Genomic DNA, 22,270 nt, shown 5'->3' with positions numbered 1-22,270 from the left:
AAATCAGTCCTGTTGCTGAAACTTAGCGAAGGTTGATGGGAGTCCTCTCTCGCCCACGCAGACACACACTTCACCTGGCACTTACACACACACCCTCCTGCGGAGAAGCTCAGTCCCAGTCCTCTGCTATACTCGAGCGAGGAGCCTGCCCAGTGATCGGACTGTCGCCCTGAAGCGAAGAGGCCGATCCGGCAGTTGATTCGATTTTACAGCCCAGTCACCTCCCTGGAAGCTCGCATTAGTTAGCCAAGGGAGAGAAGAAGAAAAACAAGAAGAGGAGGAGTATAGTGATGGCTGTGACCGACATTGCAGAGGATGACCTGGATGAGATGATGCGCGAGGAAGCGGAGGATGTCTTCACTGACGACGGTAGGTTTGCCAAGGGGTCAGTTTAAGAGTGTGAAGGCAGGCATGGAGTTTACTGGTGGGCTGGCTGCTGGAGGAGTGCAGCGAGGTCACACTAGGTGGTGTTACACTTGTGGTTGTGATCAGGGTTAAGAAGAGGTTAAAAGTGATGGCTGAAGTGTGGCCCAGAGGGATCTGTTCAGCTGTGTAGGTGTGGTTGTGTTCTGCATTTTTCGAGTAGGCTCTGCTACAAAGTGATGTTAAAAAACAACCACAGAAATTGATTTATCTAAGAAGTGGAGAGGGAGAAAACGCTTCAGTGTGCCACTTTCAGTCATGTTCATGCAACATTTGTGGTAATGAGTCAGTGTAATGAATGCATGACTAACGAGACCTTCTTGTCTCAGTTGTCTCCTTTTGCCGTAGCTTTCTGCAGAGAGTTTGTTTATTGATTTTTCGACTTTTACCCTTTTTTTAGAAAGCTGAGAGGATCCATGCCCTCTGCCGTGTGGGCGGTCTTGTGTAACAGGCAGATGTTTTAAAACCAAGCAGTGTGCCGCACGAGAAAATAGTTTCAACATTGAACTTTGTGTAAGTTTTTATTTAATAAAAAAACAAAAACCCGGCTGCAACAATAACCTACGTTTAGCTGGAAGGAAGACGAGCAGTTGTTTTACAGACTGATGAGAAACTAGGGAATAATGCTGCCAGGTTGCACAACAATTGACTATTGTTCTTTTTTGCTGTAATTTTGAAGGTTATCGCTGAAAAGATTGTGTCTAAAAGAGTACATTTTTCACTTAATAAACATTGATGGAGTCACAGTGGACATGCAGTAACTAAGATAATGTATTTTTTTCATGAAAATAAATTGAACATTTTCATGAAAAAAAATCGGTTAAGTTGGTAAGAGGGCTTTTGTGCTTCTGGACTGGTGTCTCCGAAGTGGGTCATAATTATTCATCAGAGGAGTTCATAGAAACGCCCCCTTTTGTGGTTCTAAGGAGCCTCATATTTTCAGAATGGTTTTCAGAATTGTGACGCATTCGCTGAAATTAACCGAAATTGCAGAAGCCATGAAAGTTCACTTTTTGATTTTTTTTTGTCATTTCATATATTGTAGTTGTGGTGTTATAGATGTTTTTTAAGTGTTCTGAGGAGTCATTGTACTTTCACATTACCTGGACTACAGTTTGTTAGCCAATCTTTTGGCAACGTTGGCATTTCCCATTAGCGGTGTTCTAGCGTTAACCACTTTAACGGCAAACATCCGAGGCAAGAAACCCCCCATATCAGCCTTCATAAGCTAAAGCTTTACATTTCAGGGTAACACTAAATGTTCTAATATCGCCTCAAGCAGAAACACACTGCTGTCTGTAGCTTCATAATGAATAGAGAGATGAGAGTGGTTTCAAGTTTCTCACGTAGCACTTCAAAAAATCATATTTTCCAAAATGTCAAACTGTGAACAACCCCTCCCCCCCGGGCAACACACACACACACACACACACACACACACACACACACACACACACACACACACACACACACACACACACACACACACACACACACACACAAACACACACACACACATGCCTGGGGCTCCTCGTGCACAGCCATGTGTATGTGCTGAAGATTTTCTTTCAACCCGACAGAGTTCATTGTACAGATTAACACATTTGTATTTATACATTTAAAGACGTTGTTTAGCTCCACACAGATCGCTCTGCAGCAGCTTCAGTGATGACGAGTGGACAGTGAAGAGGATATTCCCACATATTGCATCATTTGGTGTGTAATGTATGTTAATGCATCCACTGACCCACTTCTGACTGAGATATACCGATGGTAATGTGACGTTCCCTTTGAACATCACAGCCAGAAGGTATGCCAACAGAGGACTCTCTTGCAACAAACCGGCCAATCACAGTGCGCGGATTCAAGCGGAGGTTGGCCATAAGGCATTGGTGTGTTTATTCACAGACACAGCTGAAGGTTGCAGAATATAGATCACTTATATTTTCTGTTCTAATTAGCTCTTTGGATTAGTCATGGAAATTATACTGTGTGTTTTGTGTTTAGTATTCAAGTGTTTCATTCGTATTGGCCCTGAATGCAAATCTACTAACATTGGCCTATTTCCTTTTTAAATCATTAGTTGTATTATTAGCAGTGGATTTGCAAATCTTTGAGCATTTCTACCACAAACTAGAAATCGGTGTTGAACTAGCTTGGCTGAACGGAGTCTAAGATTAGTGGCATTGCTTCTGATAAAGTCTTTAAGGGGGGGACTGAAACCAAACAAGGGGCCAAAGTATGAATATTTTCATCATTTTTTCCCATTATTGCATATTATTTCTTACAAATTACTGGATTACTCTGTATTTTAAGGCATTTAAAACATTCAGAGGTATGTGTACTGTAAAGCTGAAAACAATCTCACAAAGTACATTCAATCTTTCATTGAACTGAACTGCTTGCAGTCAGCGGACATGCAATCTGGTCAAGCAGTCATTAGATGGATTAAAAATAGATCAGATGTGTAATTATTTTGTACAGAACCGAAGTATTTTCATTCATTGAAATTTTTACCCAATAACATGAATGTCTAAGAAAGCTTATATAAGTCCATCCAACGCTAACTATCAAATAACTCTGATATTTCAGTTTAGACAAATCTGAAGTTGCGGCTAACATTATCATTCAGGCAGAGAAACACTGCTTGTGACTGAAAGGTAAGGCAAGTTTATTCATATAGCACATTTCAGCAACAAGGCAATTCAATTCAGGGAAAAAGAAACAGAAAACTTTAAAATCCCTAAACAAACCATTGACAATCACAGAGAAGAAGAGAGCCACTGATGTTAAATCAAGCACAACACATCCTCTGGCCAGAAGAGCGGAACAGGTAGATTGTCAGTGACTTCAAAAATAACCAACCAGTATATAAGACTTTTTCAAAATAAAATACTACCAGCAATAGGCACTCTGGAAAAGCATGTGTCACATGTGGTTAATGTGTGAGATGGTAACGGGTGCTGACATCTTGCCCTTGAGAGGTCATTTGGAGCCAGTAGGGATAGGCTGATGGAGATGCGATATTTATATTTTTTTTACCAATCTTGCAGCCAGTCAGTAGGCTGACATTTACCTGCTCTAAATGTATTCAATCTTCTTCTTTGTTTTTGTTTTTTTAGAGTTTTCATGCCTTCTATGTTTATATACAGGCTATATGTTTAATACATGCATAAGTCTGAAGCTTTAAGTCTTGTCTCCTTAATGAAAATCTTGTGTTTCACCAATTTCTCCGTCCTACCCTTCCCCATAGGCGTATTTTCTTGGTTTTTTTTAACAACATAAACTGACTCCTTCCTCAACAGCCATCATAAGGCCGCCGCCTAACATGCACTTTAAAATGTGTCACCTAGGGCCACTTGCACAGATAACCTAAGGGCCATATTTGGTCTAGTCATGCAATAATTTTAGATGGTGTTGTCAGTGTAGGAATAGCTTTTTAATGCACCAAATAAATTATGAATTGAATGATAAAGACTGTACAGCAAGAAGAGAGGAATCTTACTTTTTAAACCTGTGAGCAAAATCTAATGTGACTCTAATAATATTGCAATAATGAGGAATTGTTTCACATGTCTTTGCTATTATCTATGCACTCCCAGAGACAATAGGTTGTATTTGGCATTGCTACTCTTGTATGTTATTCTTGTGCTGCTGTGCTGCTGAATTATGACTAAAGGAGCGCTACTTTTAGCCCGTCGGCATTAATGACAAAGTGCTTTACAGAGCAGTTACATGGTCACAAGCTCACTATCTCCCTCCCCGATGTTCTGTCTCTCTTCCTCTCTCAGACTCTCAGCAAGTCCTCTTCAGGTTATATGAATTAGCAAAAAGCCTTGGTTAGCTTTACTCAGTGGTGTTAATGTGTTTTAGGCGCAGCCCTGCATCAGTCAAAGCACATGGGCCTACTTAGGAGAAAAATAAAATGGGACTGAAAGGAAGCAGAGTGCTCTTTTGGAGCCATGAAATTGGGATACTTGTTGACAGGAAGTTACCCTGTGTATTGAGAAATGTGTTTCCCCACCTACATTTACTGATTTCAACACAAAGTTCTTTGTTCCTGATGCAGTATGCGGTATGGTTAGGATTTAATTTATATATTTTTTCAGCATCTGGTAAGAGATTTGTACATAGTGAGGTAGTTTGATTATCTCCAACATATTGTCAGTTGCTGTGAGCTTTATAAACTACATTTACCTTCACTGTTGTGAAGAGGTTCAAGACCTCTGAAAAGGTTGCCAAATCAGAGATCTGGCTGACTGACATCTGTCTTTGCTTATTGGGAAAAACAGTCACGCAGACAGATTTGAAGGTGCAGGATTGTGATTCGAGATGTCATATTCCCTCAAGGCAAGAGAGTTAAACGGAGCTACATCCATGAAGATTATGGATGGAGAAAACAACAACATGTGATTAATGCAACTGTACAAGTGTTAACAGATTACTGATGTTACTGACTGTTACATATCACATCAAAAACGACATCTTAGTTTATTTTCTTTAATACATTAAATACTTGAGAGTCATCTGCATATCATTGTAGTTTTTACATTTTGGTCATGGCAAATTTTCATGATGCCCCATCCCGTGAAAGTGGCAGTCTCAATTAAATAATCGAAATATAATAACAGCTCAGTCTGGAAGCAGACATCTTTAACACACAACCGACAATCTATATGGAAGGAATTCTATTCTGTAAAAAACAAAGGAGAAAATTTGTCTTTTTGTCCTTGTAATTGACTCTCTATGGATGTGGATGAATATTTAAACCTCTTTCATGTGTAAGATGAAAACTTTGGATTGATTTTTCAGACCTTATAAAGGCAGCTTTGTTCCTCATTTGACCATTGGAAATCAATGCGCTTATACAGTTTTTTCTTTGTGTTTAAAGTTTTCCACAAGCTCAGAGGTCATAGACCTGTCTCAACAACCTTGCAAGTTACAAACATCTTAGATAGTTTGATACTCTAATACTTAACATACTTAACAGTCTCAGCTCGGCCCTGATGAACCCCTGCCAGATCCCCTCAGCACATACACCCACCTGACCCTATAACCACTCTTTTCAGATCTTAGAGAAAAAAAAACACTTAAATTGTTTTGTGAATATCAACGCAAACAAAACTCTGCTTTCTTCTCCTGTTAGCACACTTTACCACACATGTATAGTCCCCCTTTCCTGAAACATCTGAAGAAAATGGCTCAACTAAACCACACAAGGACTTCAGTAAAAGTGCACAGCGGCTTCATTGAGTCCAAAATCAACTCAATGGGTTCTTAACTCCTGCTTCCTCCTTTTAAGTAATTTAAAGGGCTTGAGTTTGCTTTGCTGGTCTACTTACGGCGTTGGCAGAGTAGCAAACAGAATGCAAAAGAAAAGCACAAGTGTTTAGCGTATCCTGAAGGAAAGCCACAGTAGTGGGGATTTAATAACAGTAAAAATAAAGTTATATATAAGTCCTTTGTTGGTATGAAGCGATGGTGTTTGGTGTCTAAATAAACCTGTGTTTGACTAACTGGGTCAGGTCAGAAACTTCACAGAGCTGCTTTCAGTCAAAAGTAAGTGGTCCTTGAAGGAGGCCTTGAAGCACCCTCGAATACATTTGTACTCAAGAGCTACATAGGAAATAACTCTTCCTTTGGCATGCTACATTTACTGCATGTGTTGAACTGAACCTAATCCTTGTCATTAAACACAGGGGTAGTGCTAGTTTTAGAAAAGTCGATCTATTCTGATGCAGGATTGTTGTGTAATGTGTTGTGCAATAGGATGTATATCAACTCCACCCGGACTACCAATTAGAAGACAAACCACTAATTGCAGGGCTCAACCTCTATTGTCTGGCTGTTTTTCTTCTTCTTCTAGTTTGTTTTTTCAAAACTCCTTCGGCACAAAGACATGTCAATCACTGAGATTTTATGGTAGGTTTCCATTCAGCCAATGTCCCTCAACAGATTTAGAGAATGTAAATACATTCCCAGGGGGATGGGAGTACCTAAAGGTGTGATGTGACAATGGCAACTGAATGGGGTTCCAGCTTTAATGTTGTGTTTTTCACCTGCGCTCCTTAACTCTTTACTCCAGACTTTGCCAGAGAGCTTTTCTTTCCTTTTCTCAGCTAAACACACTGAGATTTAAGAAGCGATCAAATAAGCCAGAATTAAGGCATGCCAAAACATGCAATCTTATTTTCAAGGGGGCCTGTCAAACACATGTTAAATGTAGGTGTTTTTTTTGCAAGGGTCCAGGAGTGTTTCCTGGAACAAGTGATAACAGAGGGGCAACATTCCTCTGGTAATCTAAGAAACGAGGAATTCTTGGAAGAGTCAAAAACCTAAACCATAAATTGAGTTTTGTTGACCTCTGGCTAAAAGCAGGATTATGTTTAAGCAGCATTAGCAGATTAAATTATTTTCTGTAACTGTGTAAAATGTTACAAATTAGTACAAAACAAGCAATAACCGGATCCAGATTTGCCTGAATGTCTACTGTTGTCAACATATGGCTAACTTTCTTTAAATGAAATATATTTTATGTTAACTGACGGATACTCTGCAACAGTTTCTTTCTATTTATTCTTAAGCTGTTTAGTAACCCACCTGGTTTACAGAAATACTAAATATTAGGTTTACACATGCTATAGTGAATAATGTAAGAAAAGAAGTTAAACACTGAGTTTTGCTAGCTTGCCAAAATAGCTGAAAATTGTATACATAGCTCGTTCCTTAAAATATATTTTACTGAAACTGAGAGATACTTCTGGAGTGTTTCGTTTAAAGCTATCCTAGTGCTGCAAACTCGCTTATTTTAACTGTGTCAGTATTGCGGGGAAAATGTCAGTTGACGTTAGCTTGGAGCTAAATGCTTTGCTAACCTTTATACTGTAACCTTGAGTCCTGCTCTTATTGATACACTGGAGCACAAGTCCTCAAGATAAAATTCTCTGACAAATGAAACACAAGCTGCAAAATTAGTTTTACATTAGGGTCCGAAGGTTGTATAGCCACGCGACAACATCTTGATTTAATTTTATGGATTTTTAATTGTGTTATAATCAAATCAGGATTTCATATGATACAAGCTCTGTGTAGAGCGCTCATTGAATTATCTTGCTGATGACATGAAATCTATCTCACTTCTACAGTACACGCTTTCAGCTGTTGCCCGCAGGGTGAGATAGGGAAGCACCCCCACCACATACATACATACATACACACACACACACACACACACACACACACACACACACACACACACACACACACACACACACACACACACACACACACATAGGGCATTAACATGATATACAGAGCTCATGGAGAAGACTGCAAGACAAGAAACCAGGTCACATTTCACAAATCCATTCCTCTCTCCCTCTCCTGTCTGGACTTGCCTTGTGTGGTAAACCTAATGAAACTGTATCCTCCTCTGAGCTAACATGATGAACAACAAGGCTCAGGATCACAGTGAGCAGAGTCCTGATACAAAAGTCGGGGGGAGGCTTTCATAACTATCAAACTGCAGCATCAAATTCTCCTTGTTTGGATTTTGGACAAAGGAAAAACAATTCCAATTTGGGCCAAAAGTTTAATTTCCCCCTCATGATTTTATTTATGTTTATTTTTTTGCATCTCTTCTCTTGATTCTTTTTGTAGCTAGAAGTTGCTCTGAACTTTTTCTATAGACTTTAAGCCAGCTAGTGCAACTCATTCAAGATGAGGTACTATACAAATAGTGTAAAGCATGGCAACCTTATGGCAATGATATTTTTTAGCAACTTGATGAGCAACTCCCAGGATGGAGACCCCATTAAATCCACATGTGGGAAACAGATGTAGAAACTAAATTTTGTACCTTGTGGGTCATTTTGCCATACCCTGAAGCGTGTCTTGTAAAGACAGCTTTAAAACTCCTCAAAACAGGAAATCAAATATTTCTGGGAAAAATAGAGTCTTAGCCTTTTCCTGACAATGAAGGATGATTTGGTAATTTCATGTTTTTTATTGGTTTTTGGTCAAGAAACTTACTTTCCAGACTTGAGGGTTAAAAGGAAGCATGGTGTTTTGGATTTTCACTCAGATTTTGGAATCAATACCTTTGAACCAAAATGATTTACCTGATCCACACATGACTCTACTTGTTCTTTATGTGGACTATATTGGCTCCAGTTCAAATTGTTGGCATTATAAAAGTTGACATAATGAACCCTCCCTGCAGCAGAGCAGTGATCATATTTTAACAAATGCAGAAGTTTATTTGAATGTGACAAAAAAAGTAACGCCCACCTCTTAAAGCTGTCACACTTTTTTTTAAATGGATTTGAATCATTTTATGAGTGATATGATGATTTAGTGAAATATCTTATTCAGTATCAGATCTGCAGTGACATACATGACAGGTCAGTTTAGAGGCAAAGAGGGCGCTGCTCGAGGTTGGAAGATGATCTAAAACTGACTTGATCTACTTGCCCTACTGTAAAACACACACACATGCATGCACACATACACACACATGCAATGACCCACTCCTTTGCAATCTACTCTACATATAAGCGGTGGCTGCCAGCCACACACTCTGACAGTCCTCCCACACATACACCTCCGCTGTCTGGCCACAGATGTCGTCTCTGTCAGCAGTGATACAACGATCAGAGATCAGGACAGTACTGTAGTTTGTGTGTTTGTTGGGAGAGGCTCTGACCTGAGGGGACCTACTGGAGCTGGAATATTACCACTCTGCATCTCCCTCTTCCTGCTTCTGACAGTTGGCTCCACTGACCTACTTTTGCCAAAACACTCAAACTATTAATGTAATGCTGTTAAAGAAGGAGAGAAACAGTAAAACAAAGCCGTACAGAGAGGGAAACACATTGCAGTGATTTGGGACTTCAGGTGTGTTGTGTAATGCTGCAACATCCAGTAAGCCAGATGATCCAAGAGTCAAAATTCTTATTTTGCAGATCAGTCGTAGCTGTGAGTGTAAACTCCTCTCAGTTGATGTTTGAATTTTAACTTATATTTAAGATAATAGCTGCAATGTCCTGCTAACCTTGCCTTTACTGTTCCCGTTTGGTTACCATGACGATCTGTGCTGTGGGCAACACTGGGCGTGCAGGGTTTACACTCAGCGGTTTGGAACGTCTCTCACAATGAAGTAATCTGTTTAAAACATTAAAACCTTTCTAGACCACCCGTGAGTGTTCAAAAAGTGTAACATGAAGTTTTGATCCTCAGCGGGTTGCAGCTTCCAAGTGTATTCATGATATTAACAAGTTAGAAGCAAACTAACAGTTAGGGTTGCCTCCTCTGTGTTGGACAATGAGGCCACAAGTGGAGTTTCTGAAAGGTTTTAGTTGCTCAAAGTCATTGCCTGCTAACAGAAGGGTTAAAAGGAAGTAAAGCTTGCAGGCAGAACAACCAAAACATTGAGATAAGGGAGCAGCTCTGGGCAGCCTTACCGCAATGTTTTATGTAATTTCTCTTTCAAGAAGTTTGTCATTTTCAGTTTTTTGAAAATTTTTTAGCAAATACAAAATTTGTCTGTGCAACTTTGATCTTTCAGAAACAATACCTGAAGGACATTACACATCCCCTATCTCATGTCTTCGCTTTGTGTGGTCACCATATGACGCCAGGTGATCTGATATTGTTGGCACACACCTGCAGTCTGCTGCCAGTCTATGACGTGTCTCGGAGCCCCTCGGGGGAGAGACACTCTACCTGCAAAAAAGCATCCTGTCATTACAGACTGAAGGAGCCACAGCATGGAGCTGAGCCCACCGGGCAGCACAGAGCCTGTAATGATTCACTTCTGTGGAGACACACTGACTAATGTGTAACTTTGTACAGACATGGAAGATACTTTGTTGTGTAGGAATCTGCAGGATGTTAATCAGGAAATCAAATGCCAATATCAAAATGTACCTTGTGTCTAGGTGCAGGGCTATAGTCCAACAATGAGTCAACCGAAAACAGGGCTAGTAACCCGAGAAGCATTCAGCATTTTCTACTGACATTTACGTGCCACACACTCTCACTCCCACACACACACACCATCAGCTGTGCCTGTACATCCTTTCGCCTTGACCCCTCCTGCCCTCCCGCCATGTTGCCTTTCTGATTCATCCTGGTTTAGCTGTCAGACATTTGTCAGGCAGAGATGTGGAACATACAGGAATGAATGACACTGAATGAATGTAACAAAGGCTGGACTAAATGAACCAGAGAAGAAGTGGATGTAAAGAGAACCAGAGGTGTTTCAATGCCTCGCTACATGCCGAGTAGGAGGTCAATTGACGGGACGTTCGGCAGTCGCTACAAAAGGAGAAGAACGACTCTGCTTGGAGGTCAGTGAGGCTCTGGTTTCACTCATACTTTCTGTGTGAATGGGCTGAAGACTGGGGACAGCTAGCTCTATAAACACTGTTTATATAAACCCAGTCACCTACAGTTATGGTTTATGTTGTAATAACAGAGCTAACTGGGTTACTTGGGTGTCTCTTATAGAAGATTATTCTCCTGGAAAAATACTGTTCTGGCCTCAAAACAATAGAATCACATTTGTTAAGATGACCCTGAAAAAGAAAACAAAGCAAACTATAGCATGCTATTCATTTAGAAGACTATACAGAACATCTCACATACATGCGCACCTTGGTACCCTGATTACAGGAAACAAACATCACTTTATTACATGCTAACAAGGAAGGGGTTGTGCATTTGTTCATGGTAATAAAATCTCTGCAAAACGTACAAATTGATCTATAATTTCAAGAGGTCTTGCAACCAAAATAGGTCTTGTTTTCATCCGGTAAAGGGATGGTTTAAATGCAGAATGAATCAGAGAAAGATTGTTCTGAATTCGGTGGGTCCACGGGAGAGTTGCGCGTCGAAAGCACTGACGGCCGCTGCAAATTTGTTGAAGCAATCGTCTTTGAAATTATCAAGAAAAAAATAGGGAACTTGAAGTGGGGGATGGGGGTGTTACATTAGGTATTGAGGAGGAGTAGTTGCAATTGGTTTGAGATCAGACATAATAGGCGAGTGCAGTCGATGTTTCATGATGATAAGAATAAAGAGTTCTGAGCTTTATAGTTTTTGCCCAATTATTGTTTCTTCAAAAGAAAGTAAATAAATTCATGTTTTAGGCATATCTTTGATTAAAATATTACTATTTCAGTACCAGTTTCAACAAGAAAGATCTGACATCAAAGTTTTGCCGCTGACCAAATACAATTGACTGTCTTTTATTTGTTCTGTTATTCTCACTGTAAATGAGCCAGAGATGAATTTGTACTTCCTGAGAAAAGTCTTGAGCCGATTCGAGCTGATGACACAGACTAAATGTTAAAGGACCTGTTGCTGTGATTTGATTTGCAAAACCTTTAGATAGCTCGTAAGTATCTGAGTGCATGTGTGAGTGCATGAAGTGATAAGTGTGAGTGTAAGGTGCTTTCTTTGTGTGTGTGTGTGTGTGTGTGTGTGAGAGAGAGATAGTGTGAGATAGAGTGTTGTAGTGCGCTGGTTCTTCAGTAAATATAGCCGCTAGTCAGAGGCTGCTGATGACAGCCATAATTACAGGCTGAGCTGTGCAGCAGCTGAGAGTCTCAGAAGAAGAGGGGTGTGTCTGAGCGTGCACACAAGCGTGTGTGTACATGTGTACATGTGTGTGTGTGTGTGTGTGTGTGTGTGTGCCTCAGCTAAAGGGCTAATGGAAACCTTGAATGTGTCTTTTTCAATCATTTCATAGTGATATGTGCAGAGGGGAGCAGAATGAAACTCACATGTTTGACGTACAGTTGTAGTAAGACTCCTGAAAGAAGGTTTAATAGTGATCCAATCAAAGTCACAGTAAGAAAAAGAACTGGCATGTATAACTTCAAGGCATAACAAAGGAAGGATAATGTTTTCAAATGGGATTTTTTTTAGTTGCCTTTGGTTTGACCTTTTGCATTATATGAGGAAACCAATGACACTTCTCCGTCTTTTCTCAATGTGAGGCTGAATTTGGCAGCCAGTCGACTCAGTGATGCGTAAATATAAAAAAAAACTGGAGAAGAAACAGCTAACATTTCTCTGTTCTTATAGGTGACACAATCCACTTCCCAGCTCGTCTAAAGCTCAGTTTGAAACAACATATATCTAGCTTGTGTATTTCAGGCAAGGAAGAGTCTATTTTAGACATATTACGGACGGATAGAAAAACATTATCGACATTATCGTGGCCTGACACACACAGTGACTTCCTGGAGTCATCCCTCATCTTTCATTCTTTTTCCTCTCCAATGCTCTTGCGCCTTTACTCTGAATCTGTCGTTTGATAATTATTTACTTCCTTATGATTAAAACAGCCTCTTTCTCTCTATCTAATGATTTTTTTTTGTTAACTCTTGCCTTCTTTACATCACTTATAGTTCAAACACCATGGTTGAATTCCCAGCATGGCGCCCATTTAACATTGACGGCAGCATACTATAAATATCGACGGCCAGCTGGCAGCTCTGGCCTTTTTTTTCCTCTTGACAAAGCATGGAAGTTCATATTTAAATCTGGAGTTTGTACTTTGAATAACAGACACACTTGTATATCCAGAACATGTCACCACTGTTTATCTAATGGGATGGAGTTTCTTTAGTGGTCATCATTGTGAGGCAAATTCTTGACTCCTTACATCCTTCTGGTACAGTATCTCATAACAGCTATATTCCCAGCTTTAGAGCAATATAAGCCCATTTTAGTAGCTTTTATGTAGGCTATACGTTTAGTGCTTTTTAAAGCAATTTCAACCCGATAACCCACTTAGGTATGCTTTCTCATTGCTGTATATTGTTTTTTTTGTGGAAAGCTATCATTATCCTCCTTTTGGCACTTTGTCAACTAAATTGATTTCGCCCCAATTTTCTCGCCAAAGCTGTTCTCACACTCACAAGAAGAACCAGACATGAAGAAACCCTGAACCTATACGCTTTAAGGTGAATCATATCAGTGAGTCATTATGAAATCCCTTCCTCTTACTTACATGCTAACTGATGGATTAAAAGGGACAAGCCATTTTCTGCTCCCTTCGCTTCTTGGAAGGGCGAGTGTGAATTGGATTTGTATGGACTCAGTGGAGGAGCGTATCCACTTATGGAGGCCGATCAAGCTGGCTGAGGCACTTCAAGACGAGTCACTCTGCATTATACCGACTTTTCCGAAAAGAAAAGTATTTTCTCCAGCACCTATGTGTTTCACCCTGTTTTGTAGCTTTACTGCAGATTGGGGTGTTTTGTTTTTGTCTTGATGCTTTTCCGTTTAATTCAATTTGTGTGCCACTTGCTGTCCAGGGGAAAGCAATCAATGTAAACCTTGAACCCACTCGATGCGAACGGATTGGAAAGGCAATTTTGAGACGAGCTTCTGTTGTTATAGCTGTGTAATCACAGATAATCACACCGTCGTTTTCACAACCTATCGATACATTTTATGAGGACAAATGACACTTATTTCATGTGCTGCAGAATGAGACAGTTTGTACTGTACCGCTTGAAAAGAAGCTTCAACGGCTAACTAAGTGAACATCAAAAGGTCTAAATTTAAAACCAGGAGGTATCAGCTCTCCCTCCTAAAAATGGCCCTGCTGCTGCCGTCCAGAGTCCAAGAGCAGAGAGAAATGTTCGAGACAGTTCAGAAGGTGACAGCTGGATAAATCTGGTGCTCAGACGTAGATTCACCCTGCAGGCTGGAGTGGTGTGCCAAGGCAAGTAGAGAGACATGGCTGATGTCTGAAGCCATAAAACATGAATGTAAATTCTTCTCTGTAGAAAATAATAATTATATCATACAGGCCCAATCATAATTGTTGTTCAAAATAGTGTTTTCCCTGAACCACAGTTATCATTTATTATCACCAACCATTGACAACTTATCTGCATTCATCTGACGATTGTAAGATAAAACAAACATATTTAATCTAAACAGGGATGCTGTGTACTGTATTCCAAAGCAATGGCCTTGTTGAAACAGTGTCAAGTAATTGATGTTGCCCTCTTATTAATCATCTCACGCTTTGCCTTGCCTCCCAGACTACTATTAGGTACGTCTGCACACAGCAGACAGCACATGGAAGCGTGTGGTCATTTATACAGTAACACGTTGGCCCTCTATAAAACAGGCCTGGGAGAAAATGGTAAAAAGTCTTCTTTGATTTCATACTTTTGTAGGGAGAATATCTTTTAAATTTGAACTTAAATAATCAAAAACACAGACATCTACTGACACAAAGTAAACACTGGAAGCTTGGGTTAAAGGGGTAATTAACATCGCCTGGTTGATAATACATTTGTCTCCGAATTAATTAAAGAACCTTAAAAGACTGCTTTCATTCAAACTCACCATCCAGTAGTCTGTATGCCCATGTTGTGTGAAAAGGTGTTTGTTTGAATGTCAAAGATGCTGCTGTTTTATTTTACAAGTATTATTAAAAAAAATTTATGAAATATGAAAGTGAATTACAGTAACATAATGTATACCTTATCTTTGGCAGTACTGGCATCCTTTACGTCAGTCAGACCAATAAAGCTCCGTTGATTTGATGCTATGATGAGACACACAAAAGAGAAACACACACAGGGCATACCCCGAGCTTTATACACAGGCCAGCTTTGGGGCTTTGGGGGCCACGAAACAGAGTGGCCCCGCCCTCCCCGTGACATCCCCGGTATCTTATTGGCTCTCCGTTGTTCGGGAGGAGCGCTGCAAACACAAACTGGAATGTGTATGAAGAGGGCTCAGTGTTTGCTCTGCGCGGCCGCTGCACCGATCCTCACCGGGAAAGAAAAAAAAAAAACGACGACTATACCTCGCTCACCCGGCCGGGCTGCTTCTTCTTTTTTTTTTTTTTTTTTAAATGGGAATCAGAGAGATGTACTTTTAATTTCCAGTGCGACCAGCAGTAACACATCTGCGCCTCAAAGCGAAAGCGCACTATAAGTTCAATTTACGCATGGACGTAGGGGCGCAGGTAGACGGGCAGAGACGCCACTGAGGAGCCCATCGTGAAGTTTTGCAGAGGTAAGAAGCATAGTTGAACTCTACAGGGCTAGATCATCAATCATTTGAACTTAAAAACATGTAGGCTTATTTCTCCCGGTGGTGAGAGAAATCGTGTACTCCGGGGGCAGTGGGTTAGTGGATCACACAGCTCACCGAGGATGAATCTGATTGGAGGATAAACCCACATAAACACGCGATAATCCCAATTTTTAATCGCATTTTCACGACATGAATTTGTGGCTGGTGCACTTAAAATGAGATGTATTATAGTGTGGCTTACGTGTCTTGTTTTGGGGATGATTCTCTGAAAATATTGTTGAAATAGACGTCATGTTTGAATGCTCCATATTGGTCAAGTTATTGAGCCGCAATTTGGAAAAAAGTGACCTATAGAAACTAGGATTGTGTAAAGCGGCTAAAAATGTGGTTTTGTGAATTGTTTGTCCACTGAATAGATGATGTTGTGTGCGTCATGTCTTGCCTTGAGGTCGCTTTTTGTTGTGATGCTAGTTTAAATTGAGAAACATGTTGTTGTGGAGTCACAGTGTTTATCTGTATGCATGTGGGTGTTCACTTTTACACATGCATCCTGATGCACATGTGAAACTGTATAGGGAATCAGGTCAGTGATTTTAAAAATGCCCCTCCAGGTTTTTTTTTGTGTTGGATGGAGGTCAAAGAGCATCAGTCTTTTGTCATGACTCTCACACTGACACCACCCACAGTGGATCTCCCAGCTGAACCACAGCAGATAAACACAGAAGTAAAGATGGTGTGTGTGCAGAGTGAGCAGACTTGACTGTTCTGTCAGGAGAATGTTTGCAGATTTCTACCTGCCAGATGGTTAACAAATCACTCCCTTTTCTGCTTAGAGGCTTTTAAAACACTAGAGAGAAGTGTCAATTCTTTGATATTTCAATATCAGCTCTTTTTTTAAAAGCCTGCCAACTGCGTTCTGATCTCAGCTGCATGTCCTACAAGCTGATCAAAAGAACACATTTTATCAAGCTATCCCAAGTCCTCACGCTCAAAAGTGAAATCAAAACAACAGGAAAGTCATTTGCCCAAATATGCATACAGCTTGCAGCGATGCTTTTCCCTGGCTGCTCATGCTGTTTCTAAGAAAAGGAGACTTTTTTTTTCAGGGCTTTCAGTTCTTTGATATAGTTAAGTGGAAGTGCTTTGCTTCCCTGCCAGCCAGTTTGGGCCCTGGTTGAGCTGTTTGAAGGGGGTCTTGAGACGAGGGGGTAAGGTGTTTGTGCCAAGACGAGAGCGGGCTGCAGGGATGCAGGAGCAGCGTCTGTTCCCAGGCACTCTCTCTCTCTCTCTCTCTCTCTCTCTCTCTCTCTCTCTTTCACACACACACCAGCTCCCTCACCTTCTCTCTACTTTACCCCAGCCGGCCTTTCATTCCCTGCATCTGCTCCCTCAGCCCTCTTTCTTTCCCTGCTCTCTGTTTCAGTCTTTCTCATGCAGGGACAAGTGCACACACACACACACACACACACACACACACACACACACATTTGCTCATTTCCTCCTCTTTCTCTCCAAAGTCTCATTAAAGGAATTATGACTGTGTGGTTTGGAGGAGATTCAGACGCTCTTGTTGTTCTGTTGGGTTTTCCCCAAGAACTACTAAAACACAACACTGTAATGTTGGTGTCAACTCAACGGGATTTAAAGAGATGTTAGCCGGAAAAGTATCTCATTGCTGGAACTACAAATCACTTTCATTTTTGAATAATCTGCCAGTTTTCTTTATCTGCTGACTTAAGTTGAACAAAATGATGACAAATGAGAACAAAGGGGAAATCTCTAGATTTATTGTCCAGCTAGAAACCCCAAATATATTATTTTTACTATCAGATGAGGAAAAAAAACATAAAAAAGCCTGAGCCTTTTTTCCAATTTGGCATTAAAGGCTTTATATGCGATTTTTTTTGATGAAACCAAAACAACTTGCGCTGCATTGTTGTGTTAGCATGTTAATGCTAGCGATCTTTATTATGCTCGTATCTTCACACTGCATGTAAATTTACCTGAAATGAGCGTGATCTAGAAACACAGTTAAGCAGTGAGTACAGTATGTTATTCTTCTTTTCTCTAGTCCCTCAATTAAACAACTTTTATACACGAGGGGAGGAGTCAGCCGGCTGTCCTGTCGATGTAAACAAACTGAAGATAGGACTCTGAAAACATCACAGACAGTGGGACTCGGGTGTTACACCCATTGTAGACAGTCATGACTCACAGAGTTATTTTCAGAGGATATACTTGATTTATATTATATTTAAGTGTGAAAAATCACATAGAAAGACTTTAAGGCTAAGAATAATTGAAAAGGTTAAATGACTGTATCAGGACTTTCACAAACATTTCTGACTTTGATTTAGTTCCAGATCAGTTGACGTTCTGGGTCTAATCATATCATGTCTGAACTTTTCATAAACTGGCACATGATCCACCAATGAAACTCAATCAATTCATAAACTGCTCAGCTTTTAGCTCATGGGACTTTGTTGGCCTTTAGCCTATATGAACAACATAGACAAGCATCTTTAAATCCAGCAGGCGTTTCTTGTCTAACCAGTCAGCTTTCAAACCCATGTAAAGACAATGTAAATGTTGAATGATTTGGTTAAACTGATTAGCATTTTGTTGTTGTGTGGCTTAAATCTTTCCTTTTCAGACTGTAATGTAGTTTCACGCTCAGTTTCACAGAAACATTTTCAAGAACTTTGAACCCATGCTAGTCAGATGATCGCTCTAAATGTATGCAGAGACATTATTTACTCCAGCATGAACCATATTGACTTTGTTGATTCCCTAAGCTACCAGCAGATCAACGTTTTCACATGTTCAGTAACTGTCTGTTGGATGGACTGATTTGAGATTTGTATAGATATATATATTTAAGGATGACGAATCCTAATGACAGTGGTGAGCCTCAGAATCCTTCTCATTGGAATATCTCCTCAATTGAACTCTGTATTGACGTGAAATTTGGCAAAAACTTTCTTAATTCTCAGAGGATATTTTGTGAAAACCTTTAATTATGTATCTTCACGTTGCACACAAATATCACATTGCAATCTCACTTTGTACAAGCTATGGTTGCCCGTAAAATAAATGTAATTTGTTAAAAACTCTGAATTTGTTTGTGCCGTGTGTTTGGGGCCTCTTAGCAAATGTCAACTGTTTGCTAACATGCTAAACTAAGCAGCTCAGCACCAAATACACACAATCATAACATGCTAGCATTTATGGTTTAGCATTTGCCGCACAGCGCTCCATGCACTACATGTTTTTTTTTTTCTGAGCTGAACTCCTCAATAATTCTGTCAAGTTTAAGATTTTCTGGAGACACAAAGATGTTGCTGGCTTTCATTTAATATTTTAATACAGAAGATTTGTTTTTAAAAATAATTGATTTATCAACTAACTTTTCCTTCTCCAATTCTATGGCTGAGTTCATTTGAAATGCTACGTAACAAGTGAACCAGAAGGAGTAATATAACATGTCGGTACATAGTGTGAGCGGCCTTAATGGAGACTGTAGTGCTTTATAGTCCATCAACGTCTCACACTCAGAGCACTTGACCTTTTCCTTTCCTCGAGCCCTCTCACTCGCTTGTCTTGGAAATGTCTCCTCCCTCTGTGCGAGCTGTGTCTATGTGTTTCATGCACATACATATGTTTTTCCATCTGTGAGCATATGTGTGGGTTTCTTTTTTCTTTTTTGGGGGGGCCGGCTCTTACATTCTTACAGGAGGAGTGCCTCCTTAAAGTTTTTACAGCTGATAGTTATTTGATAAGGCGTGTAAGCTGCAGAAAGTCAAAGTGCTCCACGGGGACGGGGAGAGAGGAATGATTGAACTTTAGCTGCTGAGCTCGCGCTGTGAGAGCTAAATGAGAAACATTATTCACCAACAGTAAAGTTAAATCTCTTGCTGAAGATCCGGACTTCTAAAATATAACTCGACCCTTGATCTCTGTCTTGACAGGCTGCTTTTATTCAACTAAAAACTGGCAAAAGTTGATTTGGTTCTGTGATTTGTTTTTGATGAAACTTTAATGCTCCCTGCGGGGAAATTGGGTCATTGAGTTCACAGATATAGACAACAGTTTGTTTTGATATGTCTGTCGCAGAGCCTACAAACTGGTGTTATTTTAAGAAAAAGCATTTAGTTCTTCACTTTTCACACCTCTTATTGTTGTAAGGAAAGTCTGTTTAGATAAAGTGATTCAGAGTCAACAGTAGGAAACCTTCATTTAGATTGTGGTTGGGTGACATGATGCCGTCCCGTCTGCTCTCTGAGTCACAGTTTATCTGCTCTCCAGATGATGATGATGGTGGTGGTCTGGTTCTCCTCGCCTGTCCCAGCATGTCTTACAATCACGCCCTTCCTCAGTGAGGAGGTGGGAGGTGTTTTATGGGTGTTGGGAATTTTTTTGGTGTCAAGGAGGTGGGTTGTGGTTGTTACACTGGGGTTAAGTGGTATGTGGAGGGGAGGGGCAGAGGCAGGGAGTGGAGGGAGGACTGGGACAGTTGGAGACGACCAGTATGAAGGAATGAGGAGTGGAGGGGATGGGAGGAGGTGTCTTTGGGGAGGGGAAGCGAGACAGAACTAAGGAAGGGGAAAAAAAGAGGTTTATAGACATGCAGTTCCACTCCATGAAATGTTCATCCACCCCTTCTCTCATGACCATCATGGTCCTCAGAGTATGATTCCTGGCATTCTCAGTCATCACTTGACTTTTCCTGCAGTCTCATCTGAAAAATGACAGATTTTGTTTTAAGTCAAATATCTTTAAAGTTATCAATATGGCTTCATTAACAATGTATTAAATGGAACGGGAGATCTTGCAGAGGTTTATCATCTCGATCTACATCTCCCCTTGGCTTTACAGACCGCTCTCAGCATGTTTAAACTAGTTGTTTAGCTGATGTGGTTCACTGTCATCGCTCCCGTGGTGCAGTTTATCACATAAAACTTCCAAAACTTGGGTTGCTGGTTGCCTAGTGTTAAGTGCAAGCGCCACAGTCCTCTGTGCATGTCGGTACATACAGGAGTTCTGCAGCTCATTATCTATCACGTGAAAGTCAACATATCCAGACACACATACACTCACACTTTCTACAAGTGTGCATTTGTGTGCTTAAGTGTGTCTGTGTGTGTTTTTCTGCCTTTGCAGACCGCATGAGTAAGAAGCAGTGAAGTATGAAAAATGATAACCGGAACAATTATGTGTAGCTAATGGACTAATGAGTGCCCAGCTCTATGTGTGGGGGAGGGGTCTTAAAAGTGAATGGTTAGTGGTCTACCCTTGAGTTTTCCATCTTTTAAGATTATTATTTTTTCTCATCACTCGCCCCTCCCTCCATCCATCCTGTTCTGTTTCTTACTCCAGTCCCATCCCATCTGTCTAGCCCCCCCACCCCCTCCTTCACTTTCTTCCTGGATACAGACAGAGAATTTACGAGGGGGGGATTGAACCCATTTTGACCCCTCCCCTGTTGTCTCTGAGCAGATCAGCACTGCATTCTTGATGTGTGTGTGTGTGTGTGTGTGTGTGTGTGTGTGTGTGTGTGTGTGTGTGTGTGTGTGTGTGTGTGTGTGTGTGTGTGTGTGTGTGTGTGTGTGTGTGTGTGTGTGTGTGTGTGTGTGTGTGTGTGTGTGTGTGTGTGTGTGTGTGTGTGAGAGGTGTTCCCTATAATCCTCTCCTCCAACTGGGTGACCATGCTATGCCCCCACACAACACATGCTCTTGCACTGTATGTCATCTGTGACACATGATATTTGTCACACTGGCACACACACATATTTACACACACACACCTCTCGCGGGGCAGCTCGGAGCTGCAGCAGCGTTACGATAGCCATAAGCGTTTTAGGGTCCTAAGCTGATAAGCTGTCTGTTTTGCTATTTGGTGCGCTCTCTCTCTGCAGCTGGAGGAGAAACTATTGGTTCACGTCTCTTTGTGTCATGAAGGTTTAGATCTGTGTTTTACTTTGCCTGCATGGGAAAAACATGCAGGTATGATTCTGTGTGTGACATCCTGTGCAGCCATGACAGTTTAAAGGTAGCAGTTTCTGTCAAAGTTATCTCTTATATCTCAAGTAACCACCACTGCTGCTTTGTTTCTCCCCTCCCCTCTCTGCTGTCCCTGCTTTGTTGTTATTTCTCTTTTCTCTTGCTGTTACCTTTTGTTGTTTGTGCAAAAAAACATTTTTGATTCTTCACTTTTCCCAACAATATTTTGTGATGAATTTCAGCGCTACGTTCACATTCAGTCCCAGACCACCTTTGCAGCCTTTTTTTTTTTTTCTCTCGAGGAGACTATTTACACCTTTTGTGTTTTTGGATTCTTCTCTCACAAAGTTGAGTTTTGTAGAAGCAACGGATGTGGCTTTCCCATTACCCAGCTGCCTTGGGCTGGCCATGACACACAGCTGTGTGATGACAGAAGAGTTAAAGGGGAAGGGTAGTGGGGAGTGGAGGGGGGAGTCGTTGCCTGGATGACCGATCACTCTTTGAACTGAGCTTCTCCTCCTGCAAAATAAATGTTTTTAAAGGTCACAGCTGCCCAGAGTGAGGATTTTGTTTTCTGGAACCATCATAAAGCAAGCTTGATAAAAGCTGAAAAAGGAAGAGGATATTTTTCAGCGCATTTTCTGATGGATCACAAGAAGATTAGTTTCCCTAATTATGAATGATCAATTCTTTCTTTTAAATGACCCACTGCACTATTCCAGAAGGGCTGAAAATAAAGACTATTATAGAAAGTCTGAGGTCAGTCTTTTTA

At 40.7% G+C, this 22,270-nt stretch overlaps 1 protein-coding gene across 1 annotated transcript in view; it reads left to right on the top strand.

The window, feature by feature from the left end:
• Positions 1-230: 230 nt before the first annotated feature.
• ripor2 (RHO family interacting cell polarization regulator 2) overlaps positions 231-22,270 on the top strand; it is a 64,861-nt gene continuing 42,821 nt past the window's right edge. Inside the window, exon 1 of the mRNA XM_061060142.1 lies at positions 231-369. Within this exon, the coding sequence (XP_060916125.1) occupies positions 291-369 (79 nt within the window). The 5' untranslated portion in view covers positions 231-290. The remainder of the gene's footprint in view (positions 370-22,270) is intronic.

Source organism: Labrus mixtus, chromosome 16, assembly GCF_963584025.1.
Source record: "Labrus mixtus chromosome 16, fLabMix1.1, whole genome shotgun sequence".
NCBI classification, from domain to species: Eukaryota; Metazoa; Chordata; class Actinopteri; order Labriformes; family Labridae; genus Labrus; species Labrus mixtus.
The sequence above is the reverse complement of the archived record's forward strand: the minus strand, read 5'-3'. Positions and strand labels throughout refer to the sequence as shown.